Source organism: Callorhinchus milii, unplaced genomic scaffold (genome assembly GCF_018977255.1).
Source record: "Callorhinchus milii isolate IMCB2004 unplaced genomic scaffold, IMCB_Cmil_1.0 Scaffold2, whole genome shotgun sequence".
Taxonomy (NCBI): domain Eukaryota; kingdom Metazoa; phylum Chordata; class Chondrichthyes; order Chimaeriformes; family Callorhinchidae; genus Callorhinchus; species Callorhinchus milii.
In genome coordinates this window covers 82,571,237-82,595,023 of record NW_024704743.1, presented here as the reverse complement: position 1 = coordinate 82,595,023, position 23,787 = coordinate 82,571,237, and the positions used below count along the sequence as shown (strand labels likewise).

The window sequence follows — 23,787 nt, the reverse complement described above, 5'->3', positions numbered from 1 at the left end:
GTACACAGTTAATCTGCAGATGTCTGTCTGGTGGATTAAAGCTCACATCCCAACACTTCAGAAAAGGTTTTTGTTGCCTTAAATGTTAATATTCAGATAATTTTACAAGCTTGACCTGATGGTTTTAAAAAAAATATTTTGAATCACTACTAATCACATATTGACATGTTATAACCTCCTTCCTTTCTGAGCTATTAGATAAACAAGATAAGAGGAAATGTAATGTGAGGTATGTTATATATGCTGCACTGTCCAACATCAAGAAACAAGTTTCTGTGATGCTGCCTGTGAATAAGAGGCCATTGGAAACCGGACTTATATTGACTTATCATGAAGACTTTTGTTTATGTCCTCTTCCTGTCTCGAGAAAGCCATTCTGACTCAGTTCCACACAGAGGCAGGCATGTTATGAGTTGTGGAGGTGGAGCCACATTGTTGGCAGGAAGTAAACTTATCAAAGAGAACAATATCTTTCATGTGATTGCAAAGATGTGGAATTAAGCGACCCTGGTGTCTTTGAGTTTGTGGAGGAGGAGGAGGCCTTGTGAAGTGACTCCCTGTGTGGGGGGTTGGGGAGGTGGTTGATAAAACCACAAGTACATTGAGGTCTGAAGAGTTGTTCTGTTAAAGTTGCTGTTCTCCAAAAATAGATGTTAATATTTGATGGCAGAGGGTAGGGCACAAACCGTTCCAATATACTGTTTCTTTACTCAAAGCAGCAAGCTTCTAACATGAAGGCAGTTTGCCCTTCTCCAAGGAGGCTTTATGAATGCACTATGAGTGCTCCCAGCACAGGACTTAAACAACAGGAGTTAGATATAATAGAATTTTACAATACAATTTACATTTATATAACAAAAGAAGGTCATCTCAAATCACTTCAGAGTACTGCATGGGCACCCAAGCTGGGGTTCAAGTAGCCTGATAGATCCAATTGACCCTTCCTCTGGATGTCTGACGTGATATCCCAGGGAATTCAGAAAAATATTGTTTCTGTAAATGTGTTTCAAGCATTCTACTCAGGATCTGCCTGCAGCCATGCAATGATAAATTCACGTTCAAATGTTATGCTAACATACCAAACACATTGCCAGTAGCAGTTTCCTGGTTGGTTAGTGGTTGCTTTGCTCTGACAATGAGACATGCCCAGCTGAGATCAGCTAACCCTACAAGTACCAAGTCACTATACTCAACAGCTTTTACATGTGAAGTGCTTTGAGACTGTTTAATGTTCAGGGGTTATATGAAATATTATCTAATTCTGTAAAAGGTGTTGCATAAATGCATGAAATCAGGGATATCCTGGGAGATGGTGAAAGCACAGGGAAATTTGTATTAAGTTGCAGATCAACCACGACATGGGAATTTCCAAGTATTGGTGGGATGTATGGAACTCTGTCTGGTTTTGGATACTCTTAAGCATAGTGATGGCTTTCACATGTGTTAGACACCCGGCTGACCTAAAATAAATCAAAGTAACAAAATGATAGAGCAGGCTAGACAGGGTGAATTGGCTACTCTTGTTTTTATATTTTTGTGCTCTCAATTTGTTGTGTTGCTCAAGACCTCCACTAGACAGGTTTTACTGAGCGAGTCATTGTGGAAAGCGATGATATTTCAATTGGCTCAATTCAGTTTACCAACTGTTATCATGAGTTGCATTTGAAATGTAAATCATTTTGGGCTTTTTTAAAATCATGATGGCCAAATAGATAAAGATGCTCGAGTCATGTAGATGTTTCACCCACAAAATACACAGTCAATCCACTTTACAGTATATCCTGTGAAGCACTTTGAGACATCTCAATGACATGATAAGGTGCTATATCAAATGTAAAGATTATTATATTATTACTAGGCCATCAGACACAAAGGACACAAGTTCAGATTCTGATCTGTGCTGAATTGATGATCTCAGCCAAGGCAACATTTGGGAGATGGTCCTGGATTTAGAGAAGGGTAAATCAGTCAGGGTTCCTGCTCCTATCACTGTTTTGAGACCCGTGGCAGAAGATTTAAGAGTGTATGTGATTGTAGCGATCAGGTAAGGACAGGCTCAGGCACACAGATCACTGTCGGGCCTCGTACCTCGGTAATAACTATTGGGATGAGGGTGCGAATGGGATGTCCTCCTGATGTGATCCCTGCCACCAATAGCCGGTCTGCCCTTCCAAGTCCTGCTAATCAGACGGCTTAGATGTCATCGGCAGTGCTCTGAAGTACTGCAGACCCATCTGACTCGGGAACCACCGAGACCACCGCAGAAGATTATCTCAACATTCTGGCACCTTGGAGCCAGCTAAATAGCATGGAGATTGTTTATCTTTCCTCCCAGATAAAAGAGAGGCCCATGCTAGATTAGTAAAACATGGCTAAACATGACTAATACATGACTGAAGAAGAGGGATTGGAGTGTATGGAGTTAGCGCTAGCCTAGGCTCAATTAACTAAATTACCTTTTTCTGTGCTGTAATTTCTGTGATTTTACTCTGATAGGGTAATAGCGTTTGCTCATAATAATCCCCAGATTTTAAAGGCAAAACATTTTTTCAGTAACGGTGCCAAAGCACACTATAAATTTCCAGTAACACAGTGAGGCTTTAATTCAAAATTAATACTAAATAAGATATTTGTTTTTACTTGTTCAATAGCTGTTCCATGAAATCACTTGATTGAGTGTTTTGTTTTGTACTGTAAGACACAACTTAATGAGCAAGTCTTCTTCGCTCCTGTCACACAGCACTTAAACCAAGGTTTTATTCTGAAGATATTCTTACCTCTTTGAATGCACATTTGGTCACCTTTTCTCCCTCCCACCCCATCCTCTTCAGTTCACCAACAACCACCCACCACCCCCACATGCCCACTTGGGTGCCCAGCCTGTTATGTAAAGCACTTTGATATGTTCTCCCAACATAAAAAGCATTACATAAATCATATTTTGTTGCAGGTTTAGCTTTAGCTTTTAGATCATCCCATGCTGACATGAAAGGCATTATATAAGTGTAAATTTTAAACACACAGGATTCTACAAGCAAACTAGCTGCATAGACAAACCTCTGATACTTATAATAATAATCCTTGCATTTGATATAGCGCTTTTCACGTCGGGAGGACGTCCCAAAGCGCTTCACAGAACACACTGTAAAGTGAATTGACTGTATATTTGTGGGTGAACGCGGCAGCCAATTGCGCACAGCAATGTCCCACAAACAGTCATATGGATTGAAAATTACCAATTTATTATTGTTTTGTTTTTTTGGAGGGATTATTATTAGGCATGTGGAGTAAGGAAACTTGTCCAAGGTTTCGCCCTGTCTGGACTTCTATGCAGCTAGTAAATGCAACTGCCTGGGTAGCTGCACCACAATAGTGAGGAAATGCAACTTGCTGCAAAGTTTCATTTCCACTTTTTTTGTGTTAAACTATAGACTTTCTCTGAGATTTAAGGTGAGTAACTAAACAAACTAACTAAATGTATTATGTGTGTAGTTAGCCGAAACATGAAGTTCTGTCTGCCTTCAAGGAATTAATTCACTCAGCAGCAGTCGATTGATTGGCTTCCCTCAGTGCTCAGTGTTTTAAAAAGCATCATGGAGGGTGAGGGGTACCAAATACCAACAATATCACCAGTGTTAATAATCACATTGATCAAAAACAGTCAATAATCCCCCCAATGGGAGGCTTTCCCTTTCCCCCATATCCACTTGCTCACTGTTTGATGGACTGTATTGCAAACTAAAACATTCAGTCCATCACAACTCTATATTGTATATTTCAGATATTCCAAAGCTAAACGCTGGATGTTCATAGTGCTTGAATTGTATTCCACTTGTCACATATCACATTATTTACATGCTTTTTCAATATTAGTTGTATAAACTTAAACTGGAGTTTGTTATTATACAAGATTTGCATGCTGAAAAGCAATACTAGATACAGGATAAGTTGACATCTGAACAATGAGAGTTTTACATATTTGGCTGGTATATGTTGGTGGTGGGGTGGGGGGAAGAATTTGTCTTGGCACGGTTTTATTCCAGGTGCCTATGATTTTAAATGTTTTGTGGGCCCTGCAGATAGTTTGAGCAATGAGGCCAACAATGAAAATTAAATCAAGCTTGGTAAATGCATACAGCAGGTATGGTATCTTTAACATTCGCCAGAAGAACAGGCAGACAGGACCTTGGCTTTAAGATTATATCTGAAGGACTGCACCACCACCAACATGTATATGTCTTTCTGGCCCTAGCCTAGTTCAGTTTTGTTGGTAATATCCTCCCCAGTTTAGATGTCAACATGTTTAGTTGGTTGCGCTCTCACTTCTGGATCAGAGGATATATATTAACGTTCCACTTTAGAACTTGATTAGTTAAGGCTGACTCTAGAGAAGTGCTGGGATGGGGGATGGGTAGCATTGCATTGGTGGTGGAGTCCTTCAGATATAATGTTAAAATCAAGATCCTGTCTGCCTATTCTTCCGGCGAATGTTAAAGATCCCATGGCACTATTTGAAAAGAGAGGGAAATTTCCTGTGGTGTCCTGGCCAACAATCCCTTAGATTGGTTATTTACCTCTTAAACAATAATGACTGAGAAGTGCTTTGAAAAGTTTCAACATGTGACGCATCAAAATAATGGAAGTTCTTTCTGCGCTTCATGTTTTGTACTGTGCTTCACAATTGGCAGTCACGTCCTCTGTTTAAGCTGTACTGAAATGCAGGCAGGCATGTGACAACATGATGCAGTTCAGGCTGACCAGAGAGGGAACTCTAGTATTAATTTACCATTGAACAGCTGGATGAAAGTGGTGGCTTCTTTCTTTCAGTTTATCTTCCCTACTCCCCTTCCCCCACACTCATCCGTTGCGAATAGGTTTGCTATAAGCCAGGACTTGCGGCGATTATCAACATGGCAGGCTGCCAGGGAGTCAGGCTACAGTGAAACATCTTTGAAATGTTTTTTCTAGGAGCCTTCAACTTACTCCGTTGGCCTCCTCCAGATAAAAAAAATCAGATGGAAAGATTTGGCAGCAGCCAGGAGAACCTGCTGTCCTGCGGGTGTGCTCTTTGCTTCTCAAGTTGTCAGCTGGCTCCCTCCTGCTGCGAAGCTGGAGCTCAGGTTAAAAGCTGGTCATTTTTCCAATCTGCAAGTGTGGTCATTCCCCAGACATGGGTATATTCTGAGCCAGTCTTACAGAACAATCAATAACTTGCATTTTGAACATGCTTTAGGTGGAATCTATTACGTCTTGCGCTAATCCAGTCAAATATTAACTTTTGAAAAAAAATTAAATGATTAAACTGCGCCATGATCGCCTTGAAACTTATTAGAGAGAAGAGCATTGCAATTGGAATAACAATTTTGGGGGGATTTGACGCTAGTTCTGCTTTATCTTTGTGTTCTTGTGCTTTCAAACATCAAGAACAACAACTTGCATTTATATACCACCCTTCACACGGGGTTGTGTCTCTGAATGCTAAACAATGTAATAATAATCCTTCCAAAAAAACCAATCACGACTGTTTGTGGGAAACTGCTGTGCGCAATTGGCTGCAGGATTTCGCCCACAAAATATACAATCAGTTCACTTTACAGCATATTCTGTGAAGCGCTTTGAGATATCTCTATGATATAGGATAAGACCCTATATCAAATTTCAACGATTATTATTATAATGGCATAAAACTGATCCCAAGTCAGGGAGAACAGGACATGACTCTAGAACAAGTTTTCAGATACGATCTGAAGATGGCCAAAGAGGGTGAAGGCAGATGAGTTAAGGCAGAGAGTTTCAGAGGTTTGGGGCATCCCTTCTGGTTTCTCATTCCTCTTCTCCTTTCAACTCACTTTGCTTTAAAGTTTGCGAACAGTTTGTTTCCTTTTATTAGATGATCCAGTTTGGTGTAGTAACATGGATTTCTAATGCTAGGAAGTGCTTAACCAGTATGTATAAAAAGCATATCCTTTTATTAAGAGACAATTATAATTACTTTGAACATGCCAAATGTAGTGAATTTGTTGATATCACTGACCTATTCTGCTCCATTTGCTCCATTTAGCAGATTTATCATTGTGCACTTATATCTGTAATGAAATTTAAAATTATAAAAATGTATTTATAAACGTCCATAACATACATCAACAAATTCAATACAGTTGGCAAGTGGAGCAGAATGACCCCCTTAGTTGTATAACAACAGCTTGCACATATATACTGCAGTGCCTTTAACCTAGCATGAACTTCTTAAAGTGCTACACAGAGATGACAATTTAAGTGTGCTGACTAAGACATAGTCTACAACAACAAATTATATTAGTCTAAAAGAGATACCAGTTGAAATTCCACCTGGGTCTAGATTTACCATATTCATATAGCATTTCAGCACATCAAAAAATTTGACAAATTGTAGAATTCAGTCTTAACTTTGAAGTCTTAAAAGAACTTATAGATGATCTGCTTCAGAATTCAGGCAGAATTTGTCTAACATGCTACATAGAGTAAATCTAGACCCCAGTAAAATTTCTCCCCATCCTTTTTCTAAGACGGTTTTGAAGCAATGAGAGAAAGCTCAGCCACTGATAGTAATATGGAGAGTGAGGAACAAGCAGTAGATGAGAACTGGAAGAAATGAGGAGAATTGGGCTGGAGGAGATGGCATAGAGAAAGAGAAGGACGAGACTGTGATGGGATTTGCAGGTCAGGGCAAGGATCTTCGTCAACCAACTGGGGTACTGGGAACTCGTAGAGCCTTCCATGGATGAGGGTAATGGGTGTAGGGAGAAAGAGGGAAATTCCACCTTGTTAAAAGTATAAATCACAAAGCAAACTGTTTATACCAGAACAGGCCCCAGAGAACACAGGTATAGTGTTTAAACCAGTTGTCGTCTGCAAGCATTCACAAAAAAACAAACCCTGTGAAGTAGTGGGAGAACTGTTTGGATGAGGTGGTGTTAATCTCAATATTGCACGTCTAAGGGAGTCCTACCTGATCAAATCTCTGTTTGAATCACACAATGAATGGCATCTCACTGGACTGATTGTTTAGGTGATGTTCTTTTAGAAGACACTAGAACTGGAAGAGGCCAAATGGTTTCCATTTCCATGCTGTGATTGGAGGATACATTAATTCCTCTTCATTGTGATCAGTGTGGCGCCAGAGAGCTCCTGTACTGTAATGCATGTTATTTGTGTTTGCGCTTTATTACAGTTTTTGTGATGAAGAGGAATACAATAAGGAGAACCTTCTGAAAAACGTCAGCTACGAAGTGACAGCAAAGAAGCGAAAGAAGGATCTTATGAACATCAACACAAAGATTCAATGTGAGTTTTATTTCTTAAGTTCTCCACTATGACAGTACTACACTTCACAATGTTAAACTGAGGTGCAATCTGCCTGTTCAGGTGGGTGATAAAGATTCCATGGCACTACTTGAAAAGAGAAGAGGGTTTATCCCAGTGTCCTGGCCAACAATCCCCCCAAAATATGGCTGTTTGTGGGACATTGCTGTATGTAACGGGCTGCCGTGTTTCGCCCACAAAATAAAAAGTCAGTCCAATTTGCAGTATAGTCTGTGAAGTGCTTTGAAATGTCTCAATCATGTGATAAGGCAGTATATCAAATGCAAGCATTATTATTTAATTCTATGAAGCTCTTTGAGACATGAATGTCAAATAATGTCAAATAAATGTATGTATTATTAACTTGCTGGCCATTTTTTATACCTAAAAATAGTTATTAGCATTTCTGGATGTTTTTTAATCAAGGAATTATCTCATGTGAAATTCAAATTTTCCTCGCCTCCTAGTAAATGGTCTGTATAAAAGAGAGGATGGATCTACATTGCCATTCAGAACTAGGTCACATGAAAAATGTAAGGCCCTTGCATTACTTATAAGTAGTTCAAATCTCTTTAAGAGACTGCACTTATCTCGTGAGTTTGAATGCCTGCTGTAGCCTTGTTGTTTTCAGGCAGGAAGGATGGGTTTCAGTCACTTGCTGTCCAAGATTGTAACTTGCCTAAATGGGAGTTTTAACTCATTCCAGAGTGGTGTGATTGTCCCTCTATAAGATCACGCTGCCAAGCTGTTACATTTGAAACAAAATAATTTATGTTTTTATGGCACCTTATCATGCTGGATGATCTCAGAGTGTTTCACAACTAATTGCTGCCCGGTGTAATGACTATTTTATAGATGTTTACACCAGCAAAGCCCCTCAAACAGCTGCAATGGCGAAGGACCAATTAATCTGAAGGATTGCTGGTCAGCACACCATGATCAACTTTCTTTTCATAGTGTCGTAGGATCTTTAATCTTTACGATCTGTATGATCTTTAATGTCCATTGAAATTAAAGACAACGTAGAGCTCGCTCAGCACTGCACAGAAGTATCAACAACAACAACAACAACAACAAGATTCCATTTATAGAGCGCCTTTCACGTCAGGAGGACGTCCCAAGGCGCTGCACAGTTGGGTCATGACCCGAGCAGGGGGGAAATGGTCAGGGTGAGGGGAGGGAAGGGAGGGAGCGAGGAGGGGGAAATGGTCAGGGTGAGGGGAGGGAAGGGAGGGAGAGAGGAGGGGGAAATGGTCAGGGTGAGGGGAGGGAAGGGAGGGAGCGAGGAGGAGGAAGAGAGTCGAGAGGGGAGCTGAAGGCACGGTCAAAGAGAAAGGTTTTGAGACCGGCCTTGAAGGAGGAAAGGAGGAAGCAAGGCGAAGGCACTGGGGGATGGAGTTCCAGAGCCTCGGGCTGAGAGGCTGAAGGCCCGACCACCGATAGTAGGGCGGTTGGGGCGGGGGACGTGGAGCAGACCGGAGCCAGAGGAACGGAGGGTACGGGCAGGTAGGTAGGGGGATAGTAGGTTGGAGAGGTAGGAGGGAGCAAGGCCGTGAATGGCCTTGTAGGTGAGGATGAGGATCTTGAAATCAATCCTCTGGGGGATGGGGAGCCAGTGGATTATAATCAGCCTAGATTATAGTTTGGGACCTGAACCTACAACCTTGTAACTTAGAGGTCAAAGTGCTACCAACTGAAGCAACCAGCAGTGAATCATCCAAAACACATATCACTATATTTACATCACTGTTTTTATCATTTACATTCAGGCTTTCATCAAGACAAGTGGATCTATGTTCATAAAGGAAGCACAAAGGAGGTAAGTGATGTTGTGAGATTGCAATCGAGATGACAGCAGTGTGATTGTCTTATTCGGAGCTCTCCTATCCAAATTGCTGATGTCTTACTCTTGTTTCCACAGCGCCATGGGTACTGCACCTTGGGTGAAGCTTTCAACCGTTTAGACTTCTCCAGTGCAATTCAGGATACCAGAAAATTTAACTACGTTGTACGGGTAAGTGGATCGAGAAAATGTTGCTTAAAACGGGGCCTTGCTTGCTAGGGTCTTACCAGCTCATAATCCTTCCATCCCTTGCCTTCCCACTATTCCAGATTAATTATATATATATAATGCATTATATATAATGTATAAAAAAGCTTTTTATATTGTGTTAAAATATTTGGAAAGTGGACAATACACAAATGTGCTAGTTCCAGCATCTTGGGTCAGATCCCATGATGGTGGAAGTAAGATTGGGGAAAGGAAATTGATGGATGGTGCATGCAAGAATGTTCTACCTAAACTTACTTCACAGCTTTTTTTAATAACTTGAATCTTGGCCAGTTTACTTATTTTTTTAAAATAGTACGGACCTAGACTCTCTGTGACTAGAGGATAACTGAAAGTTTACCAGAAAGGGTGGTTGAAGCCAGGATGCTGGACTCATTTAAGAAAGAGCTTGATCCTGTGATGGAGAGATGAGCCAAAGTGACTTATTCATCTCAACCTTTCTTGTGATCTTTCTCACCCTCTCTCCTCCAATATTGACATGTGTATATTTTAGTATTAAAATTATTATGTACACATTGAAGGATTAGGGTGCTTGAATTTTTTCCTCCTCCATACACACAAAAAAAGTAACCTCAGCCACCACATTGCTTTACCATCCAGCAAAGATGGTCGTAGAGCACTGATGCTTTCTAAAATCAACCGTTCTTGCTTGTCAGCCGATGTAAAACAAGGACATTCATGAGACTTGTGTATAAAGTCATTCATTTTGTTTACATTTGCCTGCCTGTTTGTAATACGATACAACAGCTGCTTGTTCTGATCTTTACTTTCGTTGGTATTTCACCTTTGCCAAGTGAACAACGTCAAGCAGTCAAGTGATGGAGAAATGTAGCCAGTTAGCCATGAGGAAGGACGCATTATTTCTCAATCATCAGTCCCTGTCTATAGGGAGGAGGATTCTGAGTAATGGAAAGAGCTGAACAGAAAGAAAAAACAGAACAGAAAGAGCGTTTTTATTTTGATGTTTTTTAACAGTTAACAAAACCAAGTGATAACACTCTGACACGTGCTGTCATGCTGGCTCATCCAGCTTTTAATTCCTCAGCTCCAGCAGCTAACACTGTTTCCAAACAAAAAACACACTGTGCAACCAAGGCGGACTGGACATATTAAAGGGTTTAATTTGCAGAATTTGTGCAATGGGAACTCGTTCTGGGAACCAGAGGTACATCACATCAACCCACTGGGAACTCTGCTCTGATATGACCTAGAATTCGCAGTGGAATTCCCATGTGTGGGCTCACGTCACGGTTCATTGGGGTGTTCTAGAAGAGAGGAGATGTTTTCTGGTATAAACAACTTAACACTGATCTCTTGAATTCACTGTAGGGTTTCCTACATTGGGAGTCCAGCAGCTAAACCTACCAAGCTCACAGGCAGCCTCAGAATACATTTTCACACAAAGGAGATAGACATGGTGCAGTTAAACTGAATTTTCCTCAGACCTATTCAGTGGGAATGGGGAGAATCATATTTGTTCCTTTACACTTGTTCTTTATTTGTTGTTTGATGAAACAATTGAAATCAAACACAGACCCTCTAGCCTCACATGTTTCTTAGTGACCAGCTCTCCGGCTTAGTTGTCCAAACAGCTGTGCTTATAAATCACTGCAAATTCCATAAGGTGTTGAGTCATTTGGGAAGGAAAATCTGTCCCACCAAAGGTATTTGCCTGCGGGTTTGATAGATATCTGTTAAATCAGTTTCAAAGTTGCAAGCTGATCTCTGTTTGTGTTGAAGTCACTCAGGCAGACACTGACAGGCAGGAGTAGGGAAACTTACCATGAGTCACACCAAATCACTTTCCAGTAATGGGCTACTTCTCTATCACATGCCAGGGGCTGTGCTACACCACTATGCCAGCAGCTGATACAGTATCTGGGGTGACATTGCTCCAAGGGGGAAGGTGCTGATGGAACTGGAGCTCTTTTGAATTCCTGTCGTGCTGTGCCTGAGGCTTGTGACTCGTTAAGTCTCCCCTCTCAACAGATGGCACCAGGGTCAGGGAGGAGACGTTTGTGAAAGTTCACATATATTCAGATCAAATCAGGTGTATGGGCTGCAGAAGGACATTAGGACCTTTGATTATAGTCATAAGAAATTTACAGGGCAGAAGAAGGCCATTTAGCCCATCGAATCTTAGTACAAGCCTCGGATCTTAGAACAAGCTGCACTTTCGAACCCCTGCCTGTCCTACCCCCATATCTCTTCATGCCTCTAACTTTCATGTACCTGTCGACTTCCCTCTTGAAACCAGATACCAGCAACTGTCTGAGTTATGTTTTAATATACAGTATATTCTTGATTCTGATGTGCAGGGTTAAGCACTGGGTATCCAGATATTACCTGACTATTCATTGATATTACAGTATTTGCTATGAAATGCCTTCTTCGTGCAATCTGGCTTTCAGAAATTCTATATAGTACTTCAGACATTTTCAGCATCAAATTATGTTTGTCTGGAATCATTTTATTATCCCTGAGAGAAGAGAGAATTGAGTGCAGGTTTGACTTTATCTTCTAGTAATGCAGTACTGATTTAAAACATTGATATGAAACTCCTTTGTGGACTCAGTTGGAAACGTTCCTGGCCAATGGGAAATTAATATAGACCTGGAAAAGATTCCAGCCTTCATTCACACTGCCTTGACTGATCGCCATAGAGAGAATTAAAAGGGCTGTAAATTGCAGTTTGCTTTAGAGAGGGGGACACACGCTCTTTAGTTTTGATTCTTATTACAAGCAATATGTTCATACCTGGTTAAAGCAGTACACCAAGTGGTCTGCGTTTTCCAGGACTTGGCTAATACTCTCCAAGTTCAGGATTCGCCTCTCAAGGAAGAACTTGCAGTAAACCAACTTCAAAATGAAGGGTGTATTTAAGATATTGCTACATTCTGAAATTGCTATATCTCAGGTTTGCTGCATAAATAGAGTAAATGTAGAACCTGGTGAGATTTCTTGTTTTTAGCTCGGTATCGTACTAATTAACAGCATGGATTTCCACCCTTCTGCACAGAACAGCAGAGCCAGTGGAACACTTTTCTCCTGAGAAACTAACACTGCTTTATTTCATGTTTCCAGCTTCTGGAGCTGATAGCAAAGTCCCAGCTCACCTCCCTCAGTGGCATTGCCCAGAAGAACTACATGAACATTCTGGAGAAAGTTGTACAGAAAGGTCCGTAACAATCAGAATACAACAGTAAGACTGGCCAAATGCATTCCTTGTAGAAGGACCATTAGAGTAAAGTTTACAGTGTTTCATAACGTGTTTCTTTGTGTTAATTAATGTTATGAAACGTCGCAAACCTTACCCCTATATCGCAGAGTTAAATCACAAGAATTCAACAGTGATCTGACACCTAAGGTTTCTCCAGGTCTTAACTATAAGACCAAACTTGGATCGGACATTAACCAAAGTCCCATCTACTTGTTTAGGTGGATGTTAAAGATTCCATGAACAGAGAAATGAGTTTCTCCTAGTATCCTGACCAACAATCTTCCAAACAAAATTAGTCATTCACTTCACAGCTGTTTGTGGGAGGTTGCCACATTGACTGCTAACTTCTCCTAGAAATACAGTCAGTACACTTCACAGTACATCCCGTGAAGTATTTTGAGACATCCTCCCAATGTTAAAGGTGTTATGTCAAATCCAAGGATTATTATTATTTTGGAATCAGGGCTCTGAGAGTTCTTACACTAAGGCTTCTAAAATGCAGCTTAGGTTAATAGCAGCATTCTGTGGGTTGGTATGACATACGTCCGCTTTTATTGCTTGTGAAATCACTTCAAAAATGCTCGTTATTAGATCCCAGTGTTTCCAGTTATTGCATCCATTGTGCAGCACAGATGTCAGCAGGAATACTGTTGGCTGCCTGACCAACCAATTTCAGAAATTTGTGTTTGGGATCATAGATAGAGATTCACAAAACACAAAATTTGTGTTTGGGATCATAGATAGAGATTGTGGAGTCCTGTAGCTCAGTGGTTAAAACACTCGCTTTGCAAGCGAGAGACCCGAATTCAATTCCAGGCAGGGCGAAACCTTGGGCAAGTTTCCTTACTCCACACGCCTAATAATAATCCCTCCAAAACCAAAAACAATAATAAATTGGTCATTTTCAATCTACGACTTTTTGTGGGACATTGCTATGCGCAATTGGCTGCCACGTTCGCCCACAAATATACAGTCAATTCACTTTACAGTGTGTTCTGTGAAGCGCTTTGGAACGTCCTCCCGACGTGAAAAGCGCTATATCAAATGCAAGGATTATTATTATTATTCCGAAAACTCCTGGAAAGTCCAGCCTCTGCTATGGTACATTAGTTTTTTCTATTCCAGAAGTTTTTAGCATTTGCTACTGTTTCGCGTATGTTGTAGCACAAGCAAGTTGCCTCTTTGATGTTTAATGTCTAGGATTAAAGCCCGTGGTGTTTCATAATGCATTGTTTGTGTTAAATAACACATAGCTTCATGAAATGCTACAAACTTTACCATTTTCTTCTTCAATAAAGAATGTATTTAATGTTAACTGTCAAAATCTTTAAACCTTGTGTTTCAGTGCTTGAAGACCAGCAGCATATCCGACTGATTAAGGAGGTGTTGCACAGTCTGTATACATCCCTGTGTGCACTGGTCCAGGGAGTAGGGAAGTCTGTGCTGGTGGGAAATATTAATATCTGGGTTTACAGGATGGAGGCCATCCTGCACTGGCAGCAACAGTTGAACAATATTCATATCAGCAGGGTGAGTGGGCCGCATGGCTTTGTCCTGTTCTTAATTTCCTGTGATCTCATGTGACCTGGAGCACCCACTCTTGTGCACAGTAAACAAGGTGCAACTGTCAAGAAAGCACATGGGGTTGGGACTCCAAAGAAATAATATCACTGAAGTTTAGCACAGTAATATCAGTGCAGTGACCACAAAAGTATAATGAAAATCACTTTAGGGCCGCACTGTGGAGGAGAGGGCCAACTCTGGGCGACATCAATCTGCATTCAGAAAGGTCATCAGTGGTCAACAATACTTATGCTAAGTCTTTGATAGAAAATAAACATACAAAACACTTTAAAAAATGTGATTGATCAGAAATGAAGTAAATTCTGATGTCCAGCAGCGATAACTGATCAGTATGGGACTAGCTTCTGAATGGTGACCAGCCCTTGCTGGAAACTGCACTTGTGAAGACTTTATGAGAAGATGGATTCATGTTTGGTTGACAAAATCCATACCCAGATTGGGCGTGGGTATGGGTTTTGGTCTGGGTATGGGTGTTGTCAGCCAAACATGAATCCATCTTCTCACAAAGTCTTCACAAGTGCAGTTTCCAACAAGGGCTGGTCACCATTCAGAAGCTAATCCCATACTGATCACCTATCTCTGCTGGACATCAGAATTTATTTCATTTCTGATGTCACTTGGCTGGAGTGCTGGAACCCAGCAGGAGTCAGCATCCCCAGGAGAGGATGAGGAGAGGAGGGAAATTGAGGAGTGTGGAGAAGCCTCCTTCTGTCACTGACTAAAACCTAATCAAACAGACACTGTACTTCATTGCATCTGTTTTTAAATGTAGATACAGACGTAACCCTTTTCTATCACTCAGGCTAATTTGTATGGCCCGGTGTTTGTTTAACAAATCTAGTTCATCGCAGAACTTTTATACTAATGGTTTAATATGGTACAGCGCTTTCCTGTGTTTTCCATTTTAGATTTAGGAAACATTTTGGGAACTGTTAAAGCTGCATATTAAATGCCCTTGAATTCAAACTGCTCAATGCAAAGTATTTGCAAAATGCCACATGACTGAGTTTGTTGCCAGAAATAGCTGACCATAGCACTTAGCAGGGAAATAAATCGATGTAAGAGAATTTAAAGAATAAAATAGTATTTATTGTAGAATTTACAGCTAAACTTTGAATCCTAAGCAATTGAGAATTGAATTAGTCAAAGTTCTTTCATTAACCTTCTCAGTAAATTCATAAATTCCTTAACTTACACTTCACTCATTTACATCACCTTCGTTCAAACTGATCATAGACACTTTTCCCATTTATAGTGTACGTTTTGTATTTCATTGACTCGAATAAAATTTGTCATTCACTTCAGTTGCTGTTTGTGAGCTACTGCCGTGTGCAAATTGGCTGTCTAAAAAATAGTCAGTAAATCCTGTGAATTGCTTTGATGTGATAAGGTGCTACATCAAATACAAGTATTATTATTATATATCATTATCCTTATTGTTTTTCCTCTTAAAATTCTAGTTGTTACTTTTTCCATGTGAAATTTGCCCAAAACAACGTAAACCAACTTGATTGAAATAGGTTAATCAGAAGACATCTAATTTCAGAGATCTTAAATCTCTCTCCTGATTTCTCTTTTGCCACAAGACAATTGCAGACTGTCTATATTGAACATTAGAAACAGTCTTGACCCCTATTCTTACTGTGAGGCATTTTATGGCCTTTTATTTTCCTCGTGAAAAAAAATGCTTTTGAAGCTATTAACAATGTTGAATGTATCCTCTGTTTCAGCCCACATCCAAAGGAATAACCCTCACAGACCTTCCATTGTGTCTCCAGTTGGGCATTATGCAAAGATTGTCCGATGGAAGAGATATTGTCAGTCTTGGTCAGGTTGCACCAAGCCTCCAAGTGTTAAGTGAGGATCGGCTTCTGTGGAAGAAACTGTGTCATTATCACTTCACGGAACGGCAGGTACGTTCACTACGCATTACTTTTCAATGCACAGACTTGCCTTTAAACCATTTTACAAAGATTTACAAAGAATGCACAGTGTGGAAACAGCCCAAACAGTTTGTGCTAGTGTTTATATCCATACATTACTTATAAATGGAATCTTGTTGTTGTATAGCCTTCTATTTCCCTCTCCTTCATGTGACAACTTGCTCTTGGAATGGCTAAAATATCTGCAGAGCGACTGGGATTTAGTCTACTATTCCATTGATCCTTTTTGTGACACCTGCGAAAAGAGAAGCAAATAGACCACTTTCTGAAAACTGGTGATCCCCCCATCCCCCCCTTCCCTCCCACCCACTGTTGCCTCGTAACATCCCAACATCCTTGACACTCAGTTCCTTCATTCACAAAGCCCATTTCTTTTAGAGAAAATTCTGCTAACAGCTTCATCTTTGTGCCTTTTCTAGATTCGCAAACGTCTGATTTTATCTGAAAAAGGCCACTTGGACTGGAAGAAAATGTACTTTAAGCTGGGGAGGTGTTACCCAAAGAAAGAGCAATACGCAGACACACTGCTCTTCTGCAGACATTGCCACATCCTCTGCTGGAAGGTACTGGAAGCTGATTCCTCATGCTCTGACAGTATATTTTCACTGAAATTCTCCTAAACAACGAATTCACAGGCCAAATGGACTGGGTGATCTTATAGTCTAAAGTATTGATTCACAATCTCCATAACGTTCCCCATGCTAGTTTCAGTGATGGGTCTACTCTAACTTGGGAGCCTTTAGCAAACTTATCCTCAGCTTCTGGAATTCTCACTCTAAATCCTTCTTCCTTGAACCCCACCTCAACTTTTAAAATCCAGCTGAAGACCTACCTGTTTAGGTTCCCACTACATCTCTACAAAGCACTATGAGATGTTTAATTATGGGAAAGGTGCTATACAATGCGAGTTGTTGTTGTTGTACTCTTCTCAAACAGAGCCTCCCAATACGAGCCGACCTTCAGAGTGAGAGTACACACAACCCATTTTATAGTGGCCGATAATTAGTCTCTGACTCAGTATTGAGAAATATACACCACTTATATTGATCAGATAAGAAGAACATTCCAGAAGCCAGTTAGCATAAAAACTTACCAACTTGGTTTTGAAGAAATGCAAAACTTTTAAAGTATTTGCCCTAGTTTTGGACAATTTGTGATCTGTGTGCCTGTTTTATGTATTTATTTTTCTTGTAGATCCAGTATTTTACTTTGATTGTACATTACCCCATAAGTAGCAGGTTCCTCATGGATTGGATTGATGCGTTGATTACGCATCAGCTGTTTGAACAAAGAATAGGATCATGGGTCTCAAAAACATTTCTTTGTTAAATTGTATGTCCCCCCAACCTTCACCTAAATGATATGCAAGTTCCTTTGCTGCTGTTATTCATTGTTTTTCTGCTTCTTATATGAACAGAGAAGGTATTATCTAAAATGAATCACTTCATTGTAGACGGTTGTCGAGACAGAGTTAGATGTACTTGAATAGATTTCTTCAGCTTTTCAAAGACCATTTGTAGAAATGTTTGGACATAGCATTAAGTCACAACTTGTTGGCAAGCATTCATTTTTCATCATCTGTGCAAAATCATAAAGGAGTTTGCAATCTTCATCAAAGACTTTACAATGCCCCCGCAGTGTGCTGGTCACTGCCAAACCAGTTCCTCTTAAGAATATGTTGAGAACATCAGCAAAAATAGGAGGCTTTTGTGGGTTTATTGACTTGTTACAGAAGCGTTGTGGAAAAAAACCACCTGCTGCAAAATTGCTTCCAAGAGATTTTTGCTTTGGTGGGATGCAGAACAATTATTGCAAGTTACTAGCTTCTGAAAATCAAAGTCCAGCCCCTTTCCTGAAAAGTAGTGTGTATTGTTACATGTCAAGATTGTATGCATTCTCAATCTTAAAGTGAGGTGTAGTTTTCCAGTTGCTTTTTTTTGCTCTTAAAATATAATGAAGTGCTCTTTATCTTTATCTGTTCTCAGGATGTCCAGCACCCCTGCACGGCCAATAATCCCGAGGGCTCCTGCACATTTATTTCACCCCTTGACTTCATCAGTCTCTTCAGGTTCTGAACAGGCTGACATTCGGGACACTTCTGCAGAAGCATTTCCTGCTTTGACACGATGACAGAGCTACATTTTTTTTAAAAAATGATGTTTTTTTGCTTACACATGTAAATAATGTACAGTACTATTTATATTTGACCTTTATAGCAGAGCTAAAATAGACACCTGGGCAAGTTTTTTTAGAAAGAAAAGATCAAAAGATGTAAATATATTTGAGGAAGCTGCTGGGATGTGGAACTGAAGAAGAATGTGGAAGTGGGACAGAGGAAGATGCTGAGAGTGGGACTGAGGAAGAACCTGGGAGTGGAGATTTGTTGGGCGTTTGGTTGAAGATAAACATATGTCTGTGGAGGAAGGCCAGGCTTGGACATTCAGCGAGAATTGAGATTTCTCTTGAAGATTGCATAGATTTTGACAGATTGAGGGATATTGATACCATAGTATTGGTGATTGGGCACAGAGGCAGCCCAGCTGCAGATTTTGACCAGCATGATCATAAACACAACCATATATGCAGTGACAGAACTCTTAACTGCACCAATAATACATGCATGTGCACAGATTTCAGATAGATGGAATTTGATGGTTCTTAAACTTGTTAAAAGAACAACAAAAGTAACATGACGTATTAGTGTTTGTATGTGCCTGATGTGTGTAATACTGTGAGAGTTGCTGAATTTTATTTTTGTTTAAAAAAAATTGCCCTGATTTTTCAACGTCTTGCTTTTGCAATAATTCCTTCTATTTCAAACCAATACAATTATCAGTGTGACTTGAAGTGACTGTTTCTTATTTCAGTTGAAGCCACTGGTTCTGAGATAGACAACCAATCTTTGGCATGGTGGTCTTTGGGCTTTGGATTTGAGATGGAGCTCATTTAAATTTACAATACAAACCTGTGTCAACTCAATTTAGGCAATGTGCCTAATTCATTGCTTGGCACACTTTGTGTTTTCAAGCATATACAAATGCAATCCCATTTCCCAGTATTATATAAATATATAATATATATTATATATTTATATATAATATATATTATACATATATTAATTGAACAGTATATCTCTGGGTGAATTATAAGTTTGGCAGGGATTGTGTTGTGTTTGAATGATGGCCATGAGGAATGGAAGAGGCAAGTGCTTTGTTATTCGGTTGTGTTTAGGTCTATCATAAGTAAGAACTTCTTTTTGCAACTTGCATCATACGTTATTTTGTCTGCATTTTTAAAACTTTTTTTGCTATGTAGATGATATGTAATCTTAGACTAGAGCAGTGTCAGGTTGATATATTATGATGAAGGGAAAAAAGATCTGTTTTCACAGGAATCTAGAGATTGTATGATAACTGCATAAGGTACACTAAAGGTAGAGGTTAAAGGAGATTGAGGTTAGAATGAGGCTGTTCCATACAGGAATGTTCTGATCGGTTTATTGAATAACACAAGTGTTCAGTGATGGAGGAATTTAAGTGTATCAGGGAATTGATGTTGAAAGCAATGCGGGCATTCAGTTCGCACAATTTTAAATATAGTGCACTCGCTTTTTAATCAGAGCAGAATTTTTACCACATGGTTTACATTTGAAATATTTTTNATAACTTCTCTCTAGATCAACACTGGTATCGTGCAGCATCATGCGTACATTAACTTCTAATATTTGACAATTTCTGACAGGATTGCTTTATAATAATCCAAATCGGGATTCCTGATGTTGCATCTGTATCCTGACAGTAAACCACAGAGTGGTACAGAAATCTGTGGTCAGCGTTGCGTTTGAGCAAGCAAGGTCTTCCAATAAGACTTAACTCCTTATAGGGGTAAGGAGTTAGATTAGAGTAAAAATTCAAACAAGTTTTTTTTATATATAACTTTTGTTTTGATAATATTAAAATGTTAGATTTCTTTGATCTGTTGCAGTTATGCAAGTGATTTTTTTTCTTAAAAAGTGGTAATCTGTGAACAAAAAGAGAACTATCTGAGTAATGGGCTAAAATTGGGTCTTTTATTGTTTTAAATTTGTTTTCTACACAGCAAGCCTGTTCTACGCGGCTAGCCTATTCTGAGTGAATGTGCGTGTGTGTTTTTTATATAATACTTTGCTGTTTCAACCAAGACAGTGCCTAATCGCTGCAGCTCTGCTTTAGCTCTGGAGCTGCAAGGTGCATCTCTGAATATGAAATCTTCCTGTGTTCCTTGAATCTCAGGACCTGCTGTATGCCTAAACTTCTGGTGCAATATGAAGTGTCCCTGCATGTAAAAATGTGTTGTTTTTGATATCTGCTTGGACATTATGCTGCAAATTCTGAGCATTTGTACTATAATGGAATTATCCTTCTGTTGTAAGATACTGTACTTTTTTGTAAATTTTTAATTGCCATCTTTTTATTAAATGATATCCTTGCTTTAAATTGACATTCTAGCTTTTATCCTTTCACCTGTCTTTACCATTCCTTGACTGGTCAGCCAAGATCTGAGTCTCGAGGACATTTTTTGCACTCAGGGTTATAGTATTAAAGAACATTGGTTAGGCTGAAAGCCTAGATGGCGTTTCAAGCTTCCAAGTGTTTTTGCCATTTTATTTGTCAAGTTTCCCAATTTGGGAAACTCTAGTGGAATAATGGCAGGCCAGGCACCTCATTCACTTAAAATAAAATAAACATGGTACTTTTTAAAGCAATTACTCTCATGGGATCGTTCCACATGACCCATCTGCAAGGACAGTAGAGTATTTAATAATAATAATAATAATCCTTGCATTTGATATAGCGCTTTTCACGTCGGGAGGACGTCCCAAAGCGCTTCACAGAACACACTGTTAAGTGAATTTGACTGTATATTTGTGGGCGAACGCGGCAGCCAATTGCGCACAGCAATGTCCCACAAACAGTCGTAGGTTGAAAATGACCAATTTATTATTGTTTTTGGTTTTGGAGGGATTATTATTAGGCTCTGTGTGGAGTAAGGAAACTTGCCCAAGGTTTCGCCCTGCCTGGAATTGAACTCAGGTCTCTCGCTTGCAAAGCGAGTGCTCTAACCACTGAGCTACAGGACTCCACAGCTACAGGACTCCATAAAAGTATTCACTTTTATGTCTAATCTAGAGGACTGTACCTCAGATGACAATGCAGTACTCCATCAATACTGCACTGGAGTATTGAGCCTAGGTCATCAGCTCAAACCCACAACCTTCTGACTCAGAAATGTCAGTGCAACAAACAACCAAACTGAATAACATTTTTCAAAAGCACATTACATGGTATCTCCTGATGGTCACCAGAATGTCTTATCTGTTGCCCAGTTATGCTGCATTCAGCTCTTCAAAATGTGCTGCAAGTGAGTGTATGCCTATATATTATCCACTGCCACCATTGTTTAGCTGTACACTGGCCTCAACTTCCCAATGACATTTCTATCGCCAGAATAATAGCTGATGCAATAGCTCCTTCCTATAAAAATCTAGTGGCAGGGTGAGTGGGAAGTCCTACCTAAGTTCTTTTTGAACTTAGTTTAAAGGTTTGCTAGTCAATGGCCCTGGTATTAGGCTGGGCAAGCGCTCCAAGATCCTGCTATGCATGAAGGGCATCATAAAAGTACAAATTGTTGTTATTGCAGCTGTTGTGCAATAAAGGTCACCTTTATTAAATTTCACTGGCAACATGAACAAGCTAATTTACAAAAAGTAGGCAACAAATTCAGAAATTGCATGTTTGGCCGTGCTCATGTAATAGGTCGGACAGGACTAAGGCTAAATATGCAGTTAAGCACATTTATAACTATCACCTATCACATATAGATTGCCTACAAAACACAGTCACTACACTTTACAGTGTATTCTGTAAAACACTTTTGAGACCTCCAACTGGTGTGAAATGCAGGATTATTATTGGTATTATGTCCCATTGTCAAGCAAGCTGGAGGTTTCCTCAGAGAAGGATATCGGCCATAATTTCATCATCTGTGAACATAACTTGGCAAGTAAATGACAAAAAGCACTGGAACTCTTTGAAGGAAGTGCTGAACTAGGGAGAAGATCAAACCAGTAAATATTTATTTTTGGTCAGCTGTGTAAACCATGTTTAATGTATGGCACTTACGCAGGGAAACTTCCCTGAGTCTGCAAGGTAATGCACACTCTCTTACAAGAGGCACGCGCTCTGCTTACCTAATTCCAGAGAGTATTAGATCTGTATCAGATTGCCCAGGAACAGTGGAATCAGTATTGTGTTGATTGACGTAAAGAACGCAATAAACTTGATACCATCTCGGATTTATGTCAATGTTCCAATATAAATGTATTTTTTATTAATGTGTCACTTTCAATACTTTTCCCCAAAGTGTTTTTTTTTATTGTCCAGGCTTTGGGAGCTGGAAATCTCTTGCACTGTATATGCTTTCTAGAATAATGTAAAATATTGGAACTGGTGCAAGCCTCGTGATGGGAGATATTATCACACTGAGCCAAAATTTGACAGCAAGAACATTGTGTTTACAAATGTAATCTAAATAACTTCCAACAGTACTTTGAAAATAAATTTGAACCTGCTGAGCAGATGTTATTTCTGGTTGTAGTTTGAAGGGAGCATTTCATTTGCCAAATAATTGCCTATCTCACTGCTTCAGAGGACCTTGCCAGAAGTAAATAAGGCAAGGTGAGTTTCAATGCAGCAAAAGAACTACAGTATTGGGTAACAGTGATAAAATGTTTTTGGGACTTTGAGCCACAAGCTTAAGAACTTGGCCTCCTCTTCAAGTCTCATTTATGAGCCAGGTACACTGATCCACGAACAAGATTCTTTTGGATGACTGATCACCTTGGAGTTCAAGATTAGAGAGACTGGCTCCACCTCATCTAACTCAATGATTTTCCCCTTAAACATGGTACTCAATGCTCCAAGATGCTATCCTATAGGACGGAGACTATATAAATGCTTGTTGTACTTTTTTTTATCAATCTTATCAAGTTGAAGAGATGTGATTCAACCACTCTAATTGTTAGGTATCAACATGTTCTAGTTGCTCAGTCAGACAGTTGTGGGTTCAAGCCCCATGTCAGGACTTTGAGCTCATAGTGCTGGAGAACCATTGTATTGTTGGAGGTGCTGCCCTTTGGAAGAGATGTTAAACCGTGGTCCGGTGACATTAAAGATTCCGTGACACTATTTAAAAAGGGAAGGGAGTTTTGCTTGGTGTCCTGGCCAACAATCATCCAGATAAAAAATGAACATTCACTTAATTGCTGTTTGTAGGACATTGCTGTGTGCAAATTGGCTGCTGCGTTTGCCTCCAAGTACAATCTTGACACTTCACAGAAACAACTCTGACGCACTTCAAGACATTTCAACTTATGTGCTATATCAAATGCAAGGATTATTTTCATGATGGTATCAGATCCAATGCTCAGCCAACTGAGATACTAGGATGTTATAAGGGCAAATAAACTTACATTTATATAGGGCCTTTCACAACAGGAGGACATTTCGAAGTGCTTCACAATGCTGATTGGACACCCAAGCCGAGAGTCAAAGCCACGGGAGGGGGGGAACCATCTGAGATCTTAACCC

The 23,787-nt window shown here is 39.9% G+C and overlaps 1 protein-coding gene across 1 annotated transcript in view; it reads left to right on the top strand.

Moving 5' to 3' along the window:
• Positions 1–20,634, top strand: part of fbxo32 (F-box protein 32) — a 22,779-nt gene extending 2,145 nt beyond the window's left edge. The window contains exons 2-9 of the mRNA XM_007900561.2: positions 7,211–7,323; positions 9,111–9,160; positions 9,263–9,355; positions 12,497–12,590; positions 13,978–14,162; positions 15,947–16,129; positions 16,579–16,722; positions 18,145–20,634. Of these exons, the coding sequence (XP_007898752.2) occupies positions 7,211–7,323; positions 9,111–9,160; positions 9,263–9,355; positions 12,497–12,590; positions 13,978–14,162; positions 15,947–16,129; positions 16,579–16,722; positions 18,145–18,234 (952 nt within the window). The 3' untranslated portion in view covers positions 18,235–20,634. The remainder of the gene's footprint in view (positions 1–7,210; positions 7,324–9,110; positions 9,161–9,262; positions 9,356–12,496; positions 12,591–13,977; positions 14,163–15,946; positions 16,130–16,578; positions 16,723–18,144) is intronic.
• The last annotated feature ends 3,153 nt before the right edge of the window (positions 20,635–23,787 follow it).